Consider the following 19,032-nt stretch of genomic DNA (forward strand, 5'->3'; position numbering starts at 1 on the left):
TAGTGCAAAAGACTTGAACCAATACTTTATACAAGAGGGCATCCAAATAGCCAATATGCTCATAAAAAGATGCTCAATCTCATTAATCATTAGAGAAACTCAAAATTACAGTGCAAAACCAGTAACATTCCCATTAAAATAGTAAAAATGTGGAGCAACCAAAATCTCATACTCTTGGGAGTGTAAATTGGTTTCATTTTGGAAAACTGTTTGGCAGTATATATTAAAGTTAGACGTACTTCTACTTTATGACCAAGCAATTACTCTTCCCAGAAATATCCTGCAGAAATGCATACCTACATGTCTAAAAGACATGTGCTAGAATGTTCATTGCAGCACTCACTGGCTCTTTAGAAGAGCCCAAACAAGAAACTACAATTACCAACAGGAACGATCAAAGTACAGGATAATATGCAACACCAAGAACTCGTGAAGGACAGCTATACACAACATCATAGAGGAATCTCATGAATACAACCTTGAGTGAAAGAAGCCAGACACAAAATTGTATGTATTGTATGATTCCATCTCTATCACATTAAAAAATCCACCGAGTTCATCTTCGTTGTTAGAAGTCAAGGTAAAGTATATCTTTGTGGGGGGAGATGGGAGGCAAGTGGAAGAAGGCACCGGGGGGCCATCCCGGCCTTGTCGATGTTCTGTTCCATGATGTGGGTGCTGGTTATAAGGCTATGTTCACCTGGCGATAATTCATCAAGTTGTACACTTAGGGTGTGTGAAGTTTTAGGTATGTTTACTGTACTTAAACAAAAGTTGTTAAAACTTTAAATTTTCCCCAGGTGGAGCTCACAGGCTTCAGAAGGACTGGGCTGCAGGCCGCAGGACCAAGCAGAAGCAGCCCTCTGGGGTTCAGCATTTCACCTGACTTTAAGCCTTCAGCAGAGGGTTATAGGAAACCCTGTCTTTTGGGCGGGAGTGGGGGTGGTGGGGTGGTGGGGTGGTGGGAGGGTGGGGGTGGTAGAGGGCTTCCGGGAGGGAGTCGGAGTGGGCAACCGAGGTGCTTTAGGGGGTAGAGTCTGAGGATCCCTGAAAACTGCAAAACATTGTACCTGCACACATGCTTTCTTGGGGGAAGAGTCCCCAAGTTTCACCCTGTAGACTGCCCCCCACCCCATTCCTCTGGAGTCTGTGTTTTCCAAACATCTAAGCTGCTTGGGCTAGGTGAAGATCAGGGGACCTCTGTTCTAGGCGGTCAGTCCCGCGGGCTCCCAGGTGGCTTCCGCTCCCACCTGTGCCCCCCCCCCCCCCCCGACCCCGCATCCCGAGAGCAGAGGTGCAGCCGCGCAGCTCCCGGCGGGGCCCCAGGGGGCGGCCGCGGGCCGGCGGCAGCATAGCTCGCAGACTTGCCGCCCTGCAGCGCGGTGGAGGGCCCGGGAGAGGTCGGAGGTGTGGCAAGGGTGACCCGCCCAAAGGGCTACCCCGTTAGTAGGCGGATCCGCCCCCCACCCACCCCCCGGGGCACGCAGAGCCTGCCTAGGCGCCGGCAGCTGTGTCAGTGTCCGGTGGCCGCCGCGGTGATGAGGCTCCCCATCTGCGCCCTGCTGTGTGCGGGGACCCTGGGTGAGTGCGCACTGGGAGCGCGGTGGGGTCTTGCCCTTCAGGACCTGGACTGGGTGTCAGCGGAGGGTCGGCCGCAGCGGGACCCTGCACAGCCTGGGTCTAAGGGGTCCAGAAGCAACCCAGCACCTGGCTGGTCCCAAAATGCTTCGGCTTGTGGTGTAGACACGTACCTGACAAACTTCTGTAGCCTACAGCAGGGGGCCGGATCCAGCTTGCCCGCCTGATGTTGTGCAGCTGGATGAGCGAAAGATGATTTTTACATCTCTAAATGGTTGAAAGGAAATAAAAAGAACGACCGTTTTGACACATGAAAATTACAGGAATTTAAAATGTCAGTATCCATAAATAAAATTTTATTGGAACACAATCATGCTTATTCAGGTTAAGTATCGTCTGTGGTTGCTTTCCCACTTTGGGGACAGAACTGAGTCATTGCTACCGAGACCGCATAGCCCACAAAGCCAAAAATACTTATTAGCCCATTGCTGACAAGATTTATGACACTTGGCCTGGAAGCTACTGATCCTGTTCACAGCCAAGGAAACAGGATTAGAAGAGGGAAGGGATTTTCCCCAAGGGCTCATGGCTCTGTGTTGGTATTAGGTGGGGGAGGGCTTAATGTCAGGTATGCTTGACCTGTCAGGTATCTAAGGAGAAGAGTTTTTCCTGCTTTGAACTGTACAGCATCTCCCATCCTTACCATACAACAGTGAGGAATGTATGGGAAAAGCAATCATTCTAGAATAGGATCCCCCTGCCACCCAGTTCGGTGTGACTCTGGGCCATCCCTTGACCTCTCTGAACTGGTTTCCTCCTCGGTTGGGTAAGAATTGCTTTTTCATAACCAACACTGTGAAAGTAGAATGAGATAATGTACCTAATGACAGAGCTCTAGACACAGGTGAGTTATCACTGGTAAAATTCCTGCACATAAATGTAGGGGGCCCCTTCCTGTGTTGGGCAGGGGGAGCCAGGTTTCTTGGCTGGGTAAGGTAGGTAATGGTACACAGTTAATGAGCTCATGCACGTGGAAAACGCCGCAGGGGCACCTGGGTGGCTCAGTGGTTGAGCATCTGCCTCTGGCTCAGGGCATGATCCTGGGGTCCTGGGATCGAGTCTCATATCAGGCTCCCCTCTGGAAGCCTGCTTCTCCCTCTGCCTGTGTCTCTGCCTCTCTCTGTGTGTCTCTCATGAATAAATAAATAAAATCTTAAAAAAAAAAAAAAAACCGGCATGGTTCAACAGCTATTGGTTCTTGCCCTGGTTCTGTCTGGCCTCAGGATGTCTTAAATAACTTCTGGAGTGGTCAGGTGTCTTACCTGAGGAGAGGACTAACTTGGGAACATGAGAAGGAAAGGCAGGAAGGGCAAGCTGTGCCATGGTGGGTCCTCCCAGGCCTATGCTGCCACATAGGGCCACAGAATGAGCCCTACTGGGGCTGGGGAAGGCTGGAAACGTAGTGTACAGCCGCGTTCCAACTACAGCCACCAGCAAATCCAGAGTGAAGCCCCCTGCTTACTCCCTGGTTCCTTCTGGATAGGATGCATGTTGTTTTTTCTTCCTCCATCTCCTCTCCTGGCAATGCCAGGCACTGCCCAGTAGCTCATTTCCCAATCGGCTCTGTATTTACAAACCAGAGACAAGAGCTGCCTGCCTTCCCCCATCTCCACTGCCCACAGTCCTTCCTACTGGGCACTGGATGTGGATCAGGCTAGAGTCTAGGATGTGCTTTCTTCAAAAGTCAGTGTTTTCTTTTGACAAAAACTCTTCTGATGGCAAATGACAGAAATGCAACCAAAATAGTTTAAGATTAAAAAGATCAAAAGAAGGGCGTTTGTCATTAGTAGACCTTGCAAGAGCCAAGGACCAAAGGTTCCCAGACAGCCTGTATGTCCACTTTGGCCTCCACCTCCTACCTCAGCCTCTCTGGAGCTTAAGAGATTTCTCCACACAGTGAGTATGTGACCACCACCAGGATCAATCTGAAAAATCCAGAGTGGGTGCTGATCACCCTTTCTTGAAATTGTCACATGGCTGGCGTGGAGTGTTATTGAATTGGCCTAGTCTAGCTGGCTTGCAGTCTCTCTCTCTTTTTTAAAATAATTTTTACTGGAGTATAATTCACATATAATAAAACACACTCATTTTAAGTATACATGTGGTCTAGTGAATTTTGACAACTATACCTATCCATGTAACTACCACCACGATCAAGGTACAGAACATTTTCATCACTCCCAAACCGTCCTCTTTCCAGTCATTCCCACTTTCTGCCACTATAGGTAAGTTTTGCCATTTCACAGAAATGGAATCATACAGTACACAGTCTGTTGTGTCTGGTATCAGCACAATCGTTTAGAGACTCATTCACATTGTTGCATATATCAAAGTTCATTTTTTTTTTTTATCGATAAGCCGTGTTCCATTGTATGGTTTCACCATAGTTTGTTTACCTCTCCACTTGTTGACTGATTTTTAGCTTGTCTCCAGGTTGGGGATATTATGAATAAAGCTGCTGTGAACATTAGTGTACAAGTCTTTGGGTAGTCATCCATTTTCATTTCTTTCAGGCAAATTTCTAGGAGTAAAATCTTCTTAAACTAGTTAAGAAAATACCAAACTTTTTTGAGTAGTTGTACTGTTTTACATTCCTGCCAGCAATGTAGGAGAATTTCATTTCCTCCACATCCCACCCACACTTTGTATTGTCAGTCTTTTAACATTTAACCATTTTAATAGGTATGTCATGGTATATAACTATGGTTTTGCTTTGCATTTCTTTGATGAACAATGATGTTGAGCATCTTTCTATGTTCTTACTGGTTACTCATATATCTTTTATGAATTATGTATTTAAATCTTGTCCCATTTTAAATTGGGTTATTTGACTTATTATTGAATTTAAAAGCTCTTTATATATTCTGGATACAAGTCCTTGGTCACACAGATGTATTGCAATTATTTTTTTCCAAGTTTATGGCTTAGCTTTCCATTTTCTGAATGCTATCATCTGAAGAGCAAATGTTTTTGATCAAATTAACAAATTTAATTTTTTGATTTGTATGTTCTGTGTCCTCTCTAAAAATATAGTTGGCAACTCCCGAAGTTGCAATATTGTCTTTTGTTTTACTTTAGAAGTTTTATAGCTTTAGCTTTTGTGGTTTGGTCTATGCTACATTTGTAGTTATCGTGTATGGTTGAAGTAAAGGATGAGATTCACTTTTCTCACATGAATATCCGGTTATTCTAAGACTTGTTTTTGAAAAGGATATTCTTTCTCCACTGAATTACCTTAGTAGCTTTGTTGAAAATCTACTGACCCTATAAATGTAGCTTAATTTCTAGACTCTGTTCTGTTTTATTAAGCTCTATGTCTCTCCTTGTACCAATATCACACTGTCTTGATTATAGTAGCTTTATAATAAGCTGATTTCTTTTTTTTTAAGACTTTACTTATTTATTCACAAGAGACACAGAGAGAGAGGCTGAGACATAGGAAGAGGGAGAAGCAGGCTTCCTGTGGTGAGCCTGATGCGGGACTCAATCCCAGGACCCTGGGATCACTCCCTGAGCCAAAGGCAGATGCTCAACTGAGCTACCCAGGGGTCCCTAAGCTGATTTCTTATAAATATAAGTAAATATAAAATACCTGATTTCTAGGTAGAATAAGCCCTCCAATTCTATGATACTACTTCAGTGTTGGTTTGGCCATTTAGGTATTTTGTGTGTTCATGTTTTTGAATTGGCTTATCAATGACTATAAAAAGGCCATTTAATCTTGAAATATTGTAGAGTTTGCATTTAATTTATAGATCATTTTGAGGAGTGTTAACCTAAAAAAAAAAAAACCCTGTCAATTATTTTACCAGCAAAAATGGGGTTATTTGGGAATAGCAGAAAGTTACATTTCAGGACATGGCAAGCTACAGCAAAACCATAGGCAAGACTAGAGAACAAAAGACAGGTAATTTTTTTAAAAAAAGAGAGAGAGAGAAAGGGAGAAGTTGGTTGAGGCTATAATAAACAAAAAGTCCAATGAAGTAAACTGGGAATTCTGAGTGTAGTGTGTTTTCATTGGCTGAGTTGTGACAGTCTCTCATTGACTGGGCTGTTGCCTGGCAAGGAGAAAATTTCTTCCTCCTGCTGGGGTAGTAAAGTATAGGCTTCTTCCTGTTATTTAGGGTACCTCTCTTCCTATTGGGGTTTGCGATTGACAAGGAGTGTTAGGGTATGGGAACTGCCACTTGTAGCCTTCCTGCTTTATTTTATTTTATTTTATTTATTTTATTTTATTTTATTTATTTTATTTTATTTTATTTTATTTTATTTTATTTTATTTTATTTTATTTTAAGATTTTAGTTATTTGTTTGAGGAGAGGAGAGTAGCAGAGGGATAGGGACAAGCAGACTCCCCACTGAGTGCAGATCCCTATGTGGGGATTGATCTCAGGACCACAAGATCATGACTTGAGCTGAAATCAAGAGTTGAATGCTTAACTAACTGAGCCACCCCAGCGCCCCCTGCTATATTTTAAATGAGGTTTTCTTTACTCGGTTTCACAGAATTGGCAACACTCACAGGAGTGTTGAGTTTTGTAGTCTATGAGCACTCTGTATGTATTTATTTAGTCTTCTTTCATTCATCTTAGGAATATTTTGTAGTTTTTATTGTGCAAGTCTTATCAATAATTTGTTATATTTTGAGTGCCCAGGTGGCTCATCAGTTAAAGATTCTGACTCCTGATTTTGAGTCAGGTCATGATCTTAGGGTTGTGAGATCAGCCCCATGTTGGGTTCCACCCTGGGCATGGAGCCTACTTAAGATTCTCTCTCTCCCTCTTCCTCTGATCCTCCATGTGTCTCTCTCTAAAAAAAATAAAATAAAAAATAATAATAATTTATTAAATTTATCCCCAGATGTTTCATAGTTTTTGGATGCCATTGTAAGTAGTATTTTAAAATTTTTCATTTCACATTTTTTCTTTTTAGTATTATAGAAATTTAATTGATTTTAGTATATGAAATCAAACCCTGTGAACTTTCTTTTTTTTTCCCTCTGTGAACTTATTAAACTTATTTATTCTAGTGGCTTTTTTGTAGAGTCTTTAAAACTTCCTATATAGACAAACATGTTATCTGTGAAGAAAAACAATTTTATGTCTTCTTTTCCAATCTGTATCCCTTTTATTTCTCTTTTGCATCTTATTAAAATGGCTAAGACTATGTTAAACAGAAATAATGAAAGTATTATCTTTGCCTCTTTTACACTTAAAAAAGAAACTAGAAGGGCAGAAACTAGTTTTAATCATTTGGACATAAGCATGGTGGTGATTAAAAATATAGGCTTTTAAAAAGGCTTTCCCCAAAAGTGTATACCTTTGAAAAAGAAAAAAAAAACCTGTATGTAGTTGGATACAGTAGCTCTTTGTATAATTTAGCCTGCTTACAAAGCTATTTTCATTTATAGAGTTGTATTGTCTCTACTGCTATCAGTTATTTCTGAGCACAAAATGTTTCAGCGATCTAGTTTAGCAAGCAGAGTAAACATGCTTTGAAAGGCTCAAAATGCAAATGTAAGCTAATCGACTCCAAACTATGCTGCCCAAGGGCACGTGGCCTCTATAGTTCCATTCCTAGCTTGCTCTCCCTTCCCTGGGTTGCTACTATCAAAGACTTTTTCAGATAGAGTTGAGGGGCTCCATGTGTCATTCTGTCTTTCATATGGAATTCTGTCAAAGGTAATTTGGCATCTCCTGTCCTATTTCTTTTGATATTTCCTACTTAAGGCCAGTTAAAAGGCAGTACAGATTTTGGAGTCAAACAGACTTGGGTAGTTCAAATATCCTGGACTTCATAAAAAATGAGGAGCTGCTACTGTTGTAACTTTCATCTTCTAGATTTTATTTAAAATAACGTTTGGCTCAAATTAGTACTACAGGTTTGTAAAGAGCATTTTGCCTTTGTAATATTTTCTACACTTATTAATATAGCTTAAAATGCCAGTGAAATAAACATGCACTGATGTTAATGCTCCAGCAAATAGTACCATGTGAGGTCAGAGTACCCAATGTCAAAAGAAAGAGTAAATCAGTAGGCTCAAGATTCCTTCCCATAGGTTTCTTTTTTCTTTTTCTTTTCTGAGGTGACGTTCACTAATGTCAGATCAGTTACTTAAAAGTGTACAATGCAGTGGCATCTAATATACTCACAGTGTTTTGCGACTATTATTTCTGTCTAATTCCAAAATAGTTTCATCACCCCAAAAGAAAAACCTGTACCCATTAAGCAGTCAGTACCCATTCTCCTGCCTCCCAGTCCCTGGCAACCACCAGTTTGTTTTCTGCCTCTCTCTGTATTTTTTAACCTATTTTACATATTTCACGTAAGTGGAATCATATAATGTATAGCTTTTTATATTTGGCTTCTTTCATTTGACATATTTTTGGGGTTCATCAATGTGGAGCATATAGGACTTCATTCTTTTTATGGCAGAATAATATTTCATGGAATGGATACACCGTATTTTGTTTATCCATTCATCCATTGAGGTTCTTTTGGGTTTTTTTCTGCCTTTTTTGACCATTGGCAACAGTGCTGCTATGAATATTTGTGTATGTGTATTTGAGTACCCTTTTCCAATTCTTTGAGATATATACTGAGGAGTGGGATTTCTGGGTTATATAATTCTATGTTTGACTTTTGGGAGATGCTTTTTTTTCTCTAAGACGAAAGGCACAATCAGAGAAATGGGATCTGAGAATTCATGTGAGCCATGCAGCCAACCCAATTTTTCTCTATCCCACTCAGCCAACCCTTTACCTGTCTTTATTTTTATTTTTATTTAAGATTTTTTATTTATTCATGAGAGACACCGACAGAGACAGAGACATAGGCAGAGGAAGAAGCAGGCTCCACGCAGGGAACCTGACGTGGGCCTCGGTCCCGGGTCTCCAGGATCACTCCCTGGGCTGAAGGTGGTGCTAAACCACTGAGCCACCCAGGCTGCCCACCTTTACCTGTCTTTAAACTCTTCTTTCAGCCGAGAAAGATGAGTGCTGTGTTTTCTTCACACCTCTGGCCTCTGTCCCCCAGGGCTGTGTCTGGCTGTTCCTGGAAAAACTGTGAGGTGGTGCACTATCTCAAATCATGAGGCCAGGAAGTGCTCCAGTTTCAGTGACAATATGAAAAGAGTCCTTCCAGAGGATGGTCCTCATGTCACCTGTGTGAAGAGAACTTCTCACCTTGAGTGCATCAAGGCCATTACGGTAAGTTACAGCTGCCTACAGGAGAGTGGAAGAAAATCCATACTTCTTTTCTCTGTGCTTGTTATTGTCTATTGCTTCAGATGAGTTTTCTTTCTGCAGGAACTAGACTATGCTTTATAGGAGAAAGTATTAAGCTAAAGACCTGAAAGTACAGGGACTATGTGTAGAAAACAATACAAGTGCTCAACATTCACTAATAGTAAGACAATAATAGTAGTGAAACAACTAATAGAGAAGGATTCAGTGAAGAAGCCTGCAGTAAAGCAAGGCCAGAATTGCACTGGAAGAGAAATCCATAAACAGCCAGAAATAAACAAGAAGTACCGTATTTTAGTACAATAAGTGATGATGATACAATAAGTATCACCATTATTACTTAAATTTGTTTTTAGAATTTCCCAGGAAAGATATAAGATACAAAATGCCTTTGAGATAGAAAGAAACAAAATATCAATATTTACAGTTGATTGCATGCCTGGAAAGTACAGTGGGATCAAGAAAAATACTACTATAATTCTTTATTAATGAATAAATTAGTCTGGCAAAAGAAACATATCACAATGTCATTTTCATATTCAACGGTCATTAGCTGGGAAGTAGACTAAAATTGTGACATATGTTCATTTAAAATAATAAACTATAATTCTAGTATACTATAATATATTCTACTATAATATAATAAAAAATGTTCCAGGAAAAACAATCATATGAGAGATGTGCAAGATTGTTATAATACAAAAGTCTAGGACAAATGAGCAATATTTATTAATAAATTAAAACATGCTATATTCCTAGATGGAAAGACTAAATATCATATACTTGCATATTTTCCCAAAGTTAATAAGTTTAACATAATTTTCATCCAAATATAATCTCTTAAAAAGAATCAATTAAATAATTATAAAATCCTAAGAAGAAGCACATGGATGAGAATATAAATAGTATTATAAAAAGAAAATAAGCAGCAAAGGAGTGGCTGAGACCTACCTGAAACTATAAAATATTAAAATAGCAGTGTTACAAAGACCAGCATCCTGGTGTAGATGTAAGAGACCTGGAAGAGAACAAAATCCACACACATTAACAGTTTTCTTTATATACATTCACCTATCTAGTTGTCTACGTGCTATGATACAGATGCCAACTATAATCAGTATCCAACATTAGGGCACTAGGGCCCTAAGTTTACTAAGTTTAGGTAAGATATGTGTAGATTTACATAGATTTGTATGATAAGGCAAACTTTCTAAATAAATGGCTGAGAAAAGATTCTTTAACTGGACAATTGGGTAGCTATTTAGCAAAAAAAAAAAAAAATCAAATGAAATGTTTAATTCATTCACCAAAACAAGATCTCAGTTTGACTGAATTTGACTAATACAGATTAGACATAACAAGATAAATCATAGAGGTAGATAACCTTGGAAATGTAAAAATTATAAATCTCTGACAAAATTTTTTTAAAGCCTTAAGCATATGAAAATATATTCACACCAAGTGTGACAAAACAGCATAATATAAAAACTAGATAAAGATATCATTTAAATTTATAAGAAATGCTTGGGATGCCTGGGTGGCTCAGTTAGTTAAGCTTCTGCCATCAGCTCAGGTCGTGATCACAGGGTCCTGGGACTGAGCCCTGCGTTGGGCTCTCTGCTTAGCAGGGAGCCTGTTTCTCCCTCTTCCTCTGCCTGCCACTCCCCCTGCTTGGGCTCCTCTCTCTTTCTGTGTATGTCAAGTAAATAAATAAAATCTTTAAAAAAAGCAAGATGTATGAGAAATGTTTAAAAAATAATAAGCTATGAACAAACCACTCACAGAAAAGAATTTATAACTAATAAATGATATAAACAAAGGAAAAATATTAATCCTTTTGATAATCAAATGCAAATAAATGCAAATAAAGCCACTTTAAAAATATATTTTATTTATTTTTTTCATGAGAGACACAGAGAGAGATAAAGAGGTAGAGACACAGGCAGAGGGAGAAGCAGGCTCCATGCAGGGAGCTCGACGTGGGAGGTTTCCAGGATCACACCCTGGGCTGAAGGCAGGCGCCAAACCGCTGAGCCACCTGGGCTGCCCAATAAAGCCATTTCTTAAAGTAACAGTTTATACCTAGAAATGTAATAACATTTCTTAAATGATAGCATTTCTTGCTGGAAGGTTTCTGTGACATTAGGATGCATTGCTATTGGCATTATAAATGATAAATTTTGTGTCATTTCTGGAAAATAATTTGGAAATGCTCGATTAGCATCATAAGCATTCACACAAACTTTTATTTATTTATTTATTTTTTCTCTAATCCATTTACGAGTGAGGGGAATGATTTGTCACAAGAATTTGACCCTGTGCAATCGTGGGAGCAGGTTAAATGGTCTCTATGACACTACTGTCTTTGCACCTGCTCTTGGAGCTTAAGGGAGAGGCAGAAAGGAAGGAAGGAAGAAAGGAAGAAAGGAAGGTGTATGTAAAGCGGGGGAAGAGCAAGAACAATCTGGAATCATAGTCACAACCTGGAGCCCATGGCTACGAACTGAAACCTATGTCTAAAATTGCTTCTGACCTTGACGGTGTTCACTAGGCCCAGTGGCCTTCTTGTCCTTTTACCTTTATACTAAATTCCTCCTTTTCTCAAGTTAATTTAAGTTGGGTTCTGATACATACAATCAGCACAGTGTTAATTATATACAACACCTGTATATGTAAATATATGAGTATGTATGTAAGGAAGACAGGATGGGGAAAAAGGAAGAAAATATATAGAAATGCAATAATAAATTCAGATAAAGTTGGGGCCCCTTGGTGGCTCAGTGGTTGAGGTTCTGCCCTTGGCCCAGGTCATGATCCCGGGGTCCTGGGATCAGACCCCAAGTAAGGCTACCCGGAGGGAGTCTGCTTCTCCCTCTGTCTATGTCTCTGCCTCTCCCTGTGTGTCTCTCATGAATAAATAAGTAAAATCTCTAAAAGAATAATAAATACATAAATTCAGATAAAGTCAAGTTACTTCAAACGTTAAGTAATCAATGAATTTAAAAAATGATTTCCATGATGCGTTGAGAAATGATCCAATCTCATTTCTGAGAAAAGGCTGTGAAGTTGCTGCCTCTCACAAGAAGGAAGGAATGCTGGGCTGACAGATACTTCACAGGGAATCCAGATCTGTGAATGCAAACCATGACTTACAGATAGAAATATACGACAATTCACTCACTTATCCAGCAAACATTTATTGAACATCTACCTGTAGTAGGAAAACACACACACACACACACACACACACACACACACACACACACCCATCTAGGTGGAGCTTACATTCCAAAGGGGAGACCATGCAATAAACAACAGAAGTTTGTCAGGTAGTTGATAAGGGCTAAGGAAAAAACAAAGAGGAGTCTAGCATTTATGCATGAGGTGGGAGTTCTAAGATGTGGTTGGAGAGAGCCTCACTGAGGTGACATTTTAGTGGACGCTAGGGAGGGAAGGAGGTCTGACCCATGCAAGTATCTATGGGTCAAACATCCCAGCAGAGGGCTGAGTTGGGAGCTCCATTCACGGTCTGGTCTGTTTTCTTTCAGGCAAACGAAGCAGATGCTGTGACCGTTGAAGCAGGTTTGGTGTTTGAGGCGGGCCTGTCCCCCTTCAACCTGAAGCCCATCGTGGCCGAATTCCATGGGTCAAAAAACAGTGCGTTCTCCCCGGGGCCCCAGGTCTCTGGTTTGACACTGCAGCCATGGGGGGAAGGCGGGGTCTCTGTCAACATTACACCTGAAGAGAATTGCCCAAGCTCTTTGGATTGAAGGAGGCTGTCATCTACACTGACCCACAAGGCCTGGAATGTGGATTCTGCCTGGAAAGCCATGAGCTGTGTGCATCCTGATGGAAGTACCCTTGGTACTGCTGGATGAGAGGGGGCAGTGCTGTCTGGGGTTCATCGCCTACCCAGTGGGATGACACCCCTGGGAGGCCTGCCTCTGGAGACACACAGACCTGGACAGCCTCTCCCCTGTGCTGAGTCCCCTGCAGGTGCTACAGAGCAGGAGTCTGTGAATGCTGTGATGAGAGCTTTGGGGGGAGTCGGAGAATAAGGCTTTGCCTCCTCTCCATTTTTATCCATTAGTGTCACCACTGTGTGCGTGAGCCCTGCCCTCCTCAATCGGACTCCAACTTGCGGGGCCCTGGCAAGATCCTGGGGTCCCCCCTGCATCCTTCCTCTAAGATCTTCACCGTTATGTCTGGGCTGCAGACAGCGAAGCAGAGAAGGGAGAAAAGCCAACAGTAACATCACAATGACTGGCAGCTGAAGACCTCCCCGAGCATGCCCTGCAGGCCCTGTAGTAGCTGGTGGCCCCCAGCGCCATGTCTCCACTGGCTTAGAGGTGCTGACAGAAAGGCACCAGTGTTCATTGCCTTGAAAAGGGACTTTCCCCCCTCCTGCTAATCAAAGGCTTTTTCTTTTCCTTTTCTATCTGTCCACCGGGGGATGGTACAGATCCTAGGATCCCCTAAAGCTGCCCATTGCACACACTCTGCAAGATGAGTTAGTGACCATGTGGTACCTTTCTTTAGCCCTTCTTTCTCTCTGCTTCTTTGCAGATCCACAAACCCTCCATTATGCTGTGGCCGTGGTGAAGAAGGACAGCAACATCCAGCTGAAAGGGCTCCAAGGCAAGAAGTCCTGCCACCCGGGCCTAGGATGGTCTGCTGGGTGGAACATCCCCATTAGGATATTTTTTCCTTCTGTCTCTGTTGAAGAAGGTAAGCTGGCTAAGGCCGGGTGCCCTCAGGCAGGACTCCTACTCCAGTTGCCCACGCGGATTGTACTGGGGCCATACAATCACTGTGTAAGGTACACCAGTTTCACAAACAGCAAGATGGGGTGAGGATACCCTGAGTAAAATGTGATCAGCTGGGGTTGCTGCAGCAGCAACCCTTGGGAACTGGCAGCTGAATCTTCTCTCAGCAAAGGTGCCTTGGTCTCTGAGCTCCCCACGACCACGTACTTGTTGTAATCCCAGCGATTTGGCTGACAAGGGCCAGGTTGAGGCTTGTGAGAAAGGGGAACTTCCTTCTGGCTTCTCAGGAAGGCTCACTAGAGATTATAGGCACTAGAAGGCAGGCCTCAGAGCTTGGGGTAAGGGCTTGGGATGGGGGCAAGAAGAGACGAGTGGACCTGAGGCATGATTTTTTTTTTTTTTGATACTTCTTGTTCAGTTATGATGAGCCAAGGGAGCCTAGGGTGCCTCTTTAGCCCTTGGAAGATGATGGCCAAGTCTTTCTGCACTTTTGAGGCCTGCCAACTCTGTAGCATTCACGTTTTACCTGTGATAGGGACAAGGGGCCGCTGGGGCCAGATAGACTACTATAGCCGGGGCCACAGCTCTGACCATGTTTGACCTCTCTTGGGGTCTTCCTCGCCTCAGTGTCAGACACTGCTGGATGTCTGTGTGGCTGTTGGCATGTCCCCTACCTACCACCAGGCAAGTTATCCCAACACCTTTCCATGGATTCCTGGAAGATGAATCCCCATAAGCTACCACAGCCCCTGGATCCAAAGGGGAGAGGGGTGGGTGGGACCGAGTTCTGAGGTGAGGAGGGACTGTCGGAGGTCCTGTGGTGTCTGGAGTTCTGCTTACCACACCTAGGGCCTCCATGGCGGTGAGTTAACAAGTGGTACTGGGATTGCAGCTCGGCTCAGTGTAGGTCAGCCGCCCTCGTGTCTTGAGTGGACAAGCTAGGAAGCATCTGGTGGGCTGGAGCCCCAGGCCCACGCATTAGGGTGATGCCTGAACAGTGGGGACTTTGGGGCATCCGTTTCCTCAGCCACGGGCACTATCAGCCACCTCTGCACATCTGCTTCCTTGAGACAGTTCTGGGAAGTGTGTGCAGCCTCGTGGGCTCTCACCTAGGGCCACTCGCTCACACACACGTGCAACCTGGAGGTTGCTGGTTCGTGCCCTTAGGTCCTTGTGTCTGTGTTAAGCAGCCACAGCAGAAATGGCCCAGTTCTTCGTCGGCAGCTGTGTCCCCTGTGCAAACAGGATGGAGTTCCCCAGGCTGTGTCAACTGTGTGTGGGGGAAGGGACAGACAAATGTGCCTGCTCCTTCCAGGAACCGTACTTTGGCTACTCGGGCGCCTTCAAGTGAGTGGGGGCCCCCCTCCCCGCCCCCCCTCCCCGCCCCTGCCGTTCTTCCTCACTCTGATGACAGAGAAACTAATGTACAGGGAGTGGATAGGACTTTCTCAGATCACCTAGGGTGTCAGTGTGAAACCCAGGGTCCTGAGTGCCTCCCATGGCCTGCCCTCACTCCTAACGTCCTGAGGAGCCTAGGGTCTGTGTGCTACCCTCCTGGACCAATGAGGTATCTGGGACTCGTTGAAGGGTCCAAGCTGTATCTGGGACTCTGGGATTCATAGACACAGGCTTGGGCGTCCAGCTGGGGCAAAAGCCAGGACCTCCCAGCTTGCTTCTTTCTGTCTGAGCTTCTCCCTGTGTCATGTGCCTGCCTCTCCCCACCTCCATCTCAGCCCCCTGCAGGCACCTCTGCATGTCTATAAGAGACAAAGCTACTACTCAAAACCAGAACGAAACTGTCCAGGAACCCAAGACTATCCTGAGTTTTTATCCTACATATTAGGCTTTAAGCCTTTGTTAAAAAAAAAAAAAAAAGTCAGTCACTTTAGGCTACCTTTGAAATAGAAGGTGACTCCACATCATTCCTCACCAGAGTTACCCGTGTTGTGGTACAGAGCTCCTGCTTGCTTCAGACTCGGGTTGGCTGTCGAGGTATAAAGTCCCCTCAGGGCCATGGCCTCTGTGAGGACACGTGGAAGCCCGGGAAACTGTGGGCAAAGCCCTGTGAGCCAGTGGTCAGGGCAGAGCCTCAGAGGGGTTGCACTGGGCAGCGGTGAGCCCAAATCACGGAGACTGGCCTGACTACTGCTGTCCTGTTCCTCAGGTGTCTGCAGGACGGTGTAGGGGATGTGGCCTTCCTGAGGCATGTGACAGTGTTTGGTAAGTGTTGGATGGAGGAAGAATCATGTGAGCCATACCCTGGCGGGGGGCACTGGCTCTTGCCTGAAAGTTTCCCTACATCTAGAGATGGGTAATGACAAGACTATTAATGAAATAGGAGAGTTTCTGTATAAAACCCATTTCTGCTATACTTTGTTTAGTGTTCAATTGGTGTAGTCTGTAAATCTACTAAACAAAATTTCTGAACATTTAAATGGTATTTACCAATTAATAAGATGAAAGAGGTTTTAATAATTCTCTTAGCCACTGCAATGTCCATTTCAAATGTAATCACACTCTCCCGAATGCTTCAGTGTAAATATGGTTCCTAAATGCTATAAATACCTTAAACAAACACACAAATTATAAAAACAGTTTCAGAACTTCTTAGCACATCTACAACTATATGTGTTGCAAAAGCATTACTACTGTAGACAAAAGTATATTTCTTTTTTGTTTCTACATTAAAAAAAACCCTTTTTAACAGTTTTGAACAACTAATCAGAAAGAAACAAAAAAGAAACAACATAAATTTCAGACAAGTTGAAGTTATAGAATCTGGGTTTTGTTTTGTATAAAACAAAACCAATTATATTTCTATCATATACAGAATACACTTGTATCACTCAGGATGTTTAAAGCAGACATATATTCAGGATGCTAGGTTCTTTTTGAAGATTGATGTTGGCTACCTCAGGGAATTTTAAGTCCTTGCTTTGTACATGGGCCTTAGATCCCTATAACCTCTTGCCTTTCTCTAGCATGAAGTAGGAGTTCGGTGTTGTTTGTTCCTTTGTTCAGCCATTCACAATTCACTGTCCCTTCATTATCACACACTGACCCGGTTTGTTGGTATTTTGGGAATTGATGCCTGTCTTATTACGGTAAATTTAATTAGTGGGGTCATATGTGGGTTTCTACTCCTGGAATCAAGTTGTTCCGGATAATTGTCATTGTTATTTCCTCTGGTTGCTGCAGTGGGCAGCAGCTTCTAACTCTCACTCTGAAGTATTTGAAGACATCGTCACTTTCTGGAAACAACAGGTTGTCCCAGGACATCATGGTTTATTTTTGCTGAAAGTCCCTTGTCTGCTAATATGTAAGATCACTCACCGCTTTATAAGTAGAAGGTTATGACTATCCATCAGGCTTCTGGGGGTGCAAACGAGTGCTGGTGTGGAGCTGCTACCACCACTGGGCCCCTGAGTGATTCATGTAGAGAAGTTCTGTCTTCTTGAAGCTGTTAAATCATATTGAGTCTATTTTTTTAAAATCATATTGAGTCTTGGTGATCCCTGGGTGGCGCAGCGGTTTGGCGCTTGCCTTTGGCCCAGGGCGTGATCCTGGAGACCCGGGATCGAATCCCACGTCAGGCTCCTGGTGCATGGAACCTGCTTCTCCCTCTGCCTGTGTCTCTGCCTCTCTCTCTCTCTCACTGTGTGACTATCATAAAAATAAAATAAAAATAAAAAAAATCATGTTGAGTCTTGATTTAATTCTGACGTTACTAAATCATTTTAAATTTTTTCTTTCAATATCAAGATGTAGAGTGTGTTTTCTCTACAACATACCTAATTAAGCCATTCACAAGAACTCTAATTGTACTCCTCCTCTTTCAGTATGAGAATTTATGAACCCCAAAGACCTCTATGAGTTTGCTAGGGCTGCTATCACAAAGTACCACAAACTGGGTAGCTTAAGCAACAGCAATTTATTGTCTCACAATTCCAGAGACTAGAAGTTCAAGATCAAGGTATGGGTTGGTTGGTTCCTTTTGGAGGTTCCTTGCTTCTGATTGGCTGGGACCGCACAGTCAACCTTGTATGGGATGAGAGGGCCCAGAGTGGGCCTTGTGTTTGGGGACTGGCTGACTGACAGGGACACAAAAACTATCTAAAGTTTGGCTTGTTTATGTGGCACCTGGCCAGCAGCCGCTCCATCTTGGGCCTAGAAAGTTATTACAACAAGGTCAAATAGTTTGCAATTCAGGGAAGAGCAGAGACCACAGCTCATGGCTCTGTCTGCAGTTGGCTTATTTGGGGTTTCCTCTTCCAGAGAACCTGGCAAACATGACTGACAGTGACCACTATGATTTGCTCTGCCTGGACAACAGCCGGAAGTCTGTGGACAAATACAGGGAGTGCCACCTGGCCCTCTTCCCTTCTCATGCTGTCATGGCTCGAAACATAGGGGGCAAGGAAGACTTGATCTGGGAGCTTCTCAACCAGGCCCAGGTATTCCCACCCTCCATCCTCACCTCCTGCTTAGCAGTGGGAGGGGGGGTGTCCCTGTTTGGATTTGGGGCATTCTCCTACATTCCATTGTAGCCACTCTGAAAGTTCTTTTGGGCATAGGACAGGAACCATGCCACTCATCATTTGCTTTGCTGACAAGCCACTCAGTGTATAAATGTTATAGACAACAGAGGCCATGAACCCCTCATCTGGCATCATCGACTCCATGGACCAGACTCCGTAGAAGTGCCTCATTGCTTTGTTTTTCCTTTTCAGTTCTAGAGGGGTCCTCAGGATGTAGGGGAGATACCCCTCCTCCATGGAGTTTTCCCCTATTACCTTGTTGGCATGTGCTCCTGTCCTCCTGACTTACCTCAGTGGCAGGTTCCCTGGCCATAAGTGTTTTCTCTGTCTGGTGTTGGTAGCAGCCTCTCCTAGCCAACCCTCATTCATTCCCCAGCCCCTCTCTGTTGGTGCTCTCTGCTTAGCATTGAAGATTCAGAGATGAAGTGGACAATGACTTTCCCTTGAGTTGCTCCCCGACAAGTGTGAGGGACATGATGAGTACACATACAAATTATCATCAGATGAAATGGTACAACCTTGGGGGCATGGATTGTGTACTTTGTAGAGGACAGAGGAACTGGTTTGCAGGGCAAATGTAGTGGGATTCTTGAGCTCTGGGAAGGAAGCTGTGCATACCTCTAGGAAGGAGGGGGCAGTTTGCCAAAGAGGGCAGCAGGTGACATTTCACATTTTGCCATTGCAAAAGCAAAATGCAGACAGACATTAGAAAGAGCTTGGGAGGTAGGTGCTATAGTCAGAAATGGCTTTGGGCCAGTTAGTGGGAGTTGTAGGCAAAGAAAGGGCCCTTCCATTTTTTGGAGGCAGAAAATTCCCAGGTAGGCTTGAGGTCAGAGAAAAACTCAG

General features: G+C 43.4%; 1 protein-coding gene across 2 annotated transcripts in view; it reads left to right on the forward strand.

Annotated features, from left to right (window-relative positions):
- The first annotated feature begins 1,476 nt into the window (after positions 1-1,476).
- The window catches only part of LOC129507264 (inhibitor of carbonic anhydrase-like), a 39,324-nt gene continuing 21,768 nt past the window's right edge, over positions 1,477-19,032 (forward strand). The window contains exons 1-7 of one of the 2 annotated variants that reach the window (XM_055321597.1): positions 1,477-1,581; positions 8,674-8,846; positions 12,431-12,539; positions 13,449-13,610; positions 14,836-14,995; positions 15,813-15,868; positions 17,924-18,102. In XM_055321597.1, coding sequence (XP_055177572.1) covers positions 1,539-1,581; positions 8,674-8,846; positions 12,431-12,539; positions 13,449-13,610; positions 14,836-14,995; positions 15,813-15,868; positions 17,924-18,102 — 882 coding nt within the window. In that variant the 5' untranslated portion in view covers positions 1,477-1,538. The remainder of the gene's footprint in view (positions 1,582-8,673; positions 8,847-12,430; positions 12,540-13,448; positions 13,611-14,835; positions 14,996-15,812; positions 15,869-17,923; positions 18,103-19,032) is intronic. The other variant, XM_055321598.1, reaches the window with a different exon arrangement.

The sequence above is a fragment of the Nyctereutes procyonoides genome, unplaced genomic scaffold, assembly GCF_905146905.1.
Source record: "Nyctereutes procyonoides isolate TBG_1078 unplaced genomic scaffold, NYPRO_anot_genome, whole genome shotgun sequence".
Classification (NCBI taxonomy): Eukaryota; Metazoa; Chordata; class Mammalia; order Carnivora; family Canidae; genus Nyctereutes; species Nyctereutes procyonoides.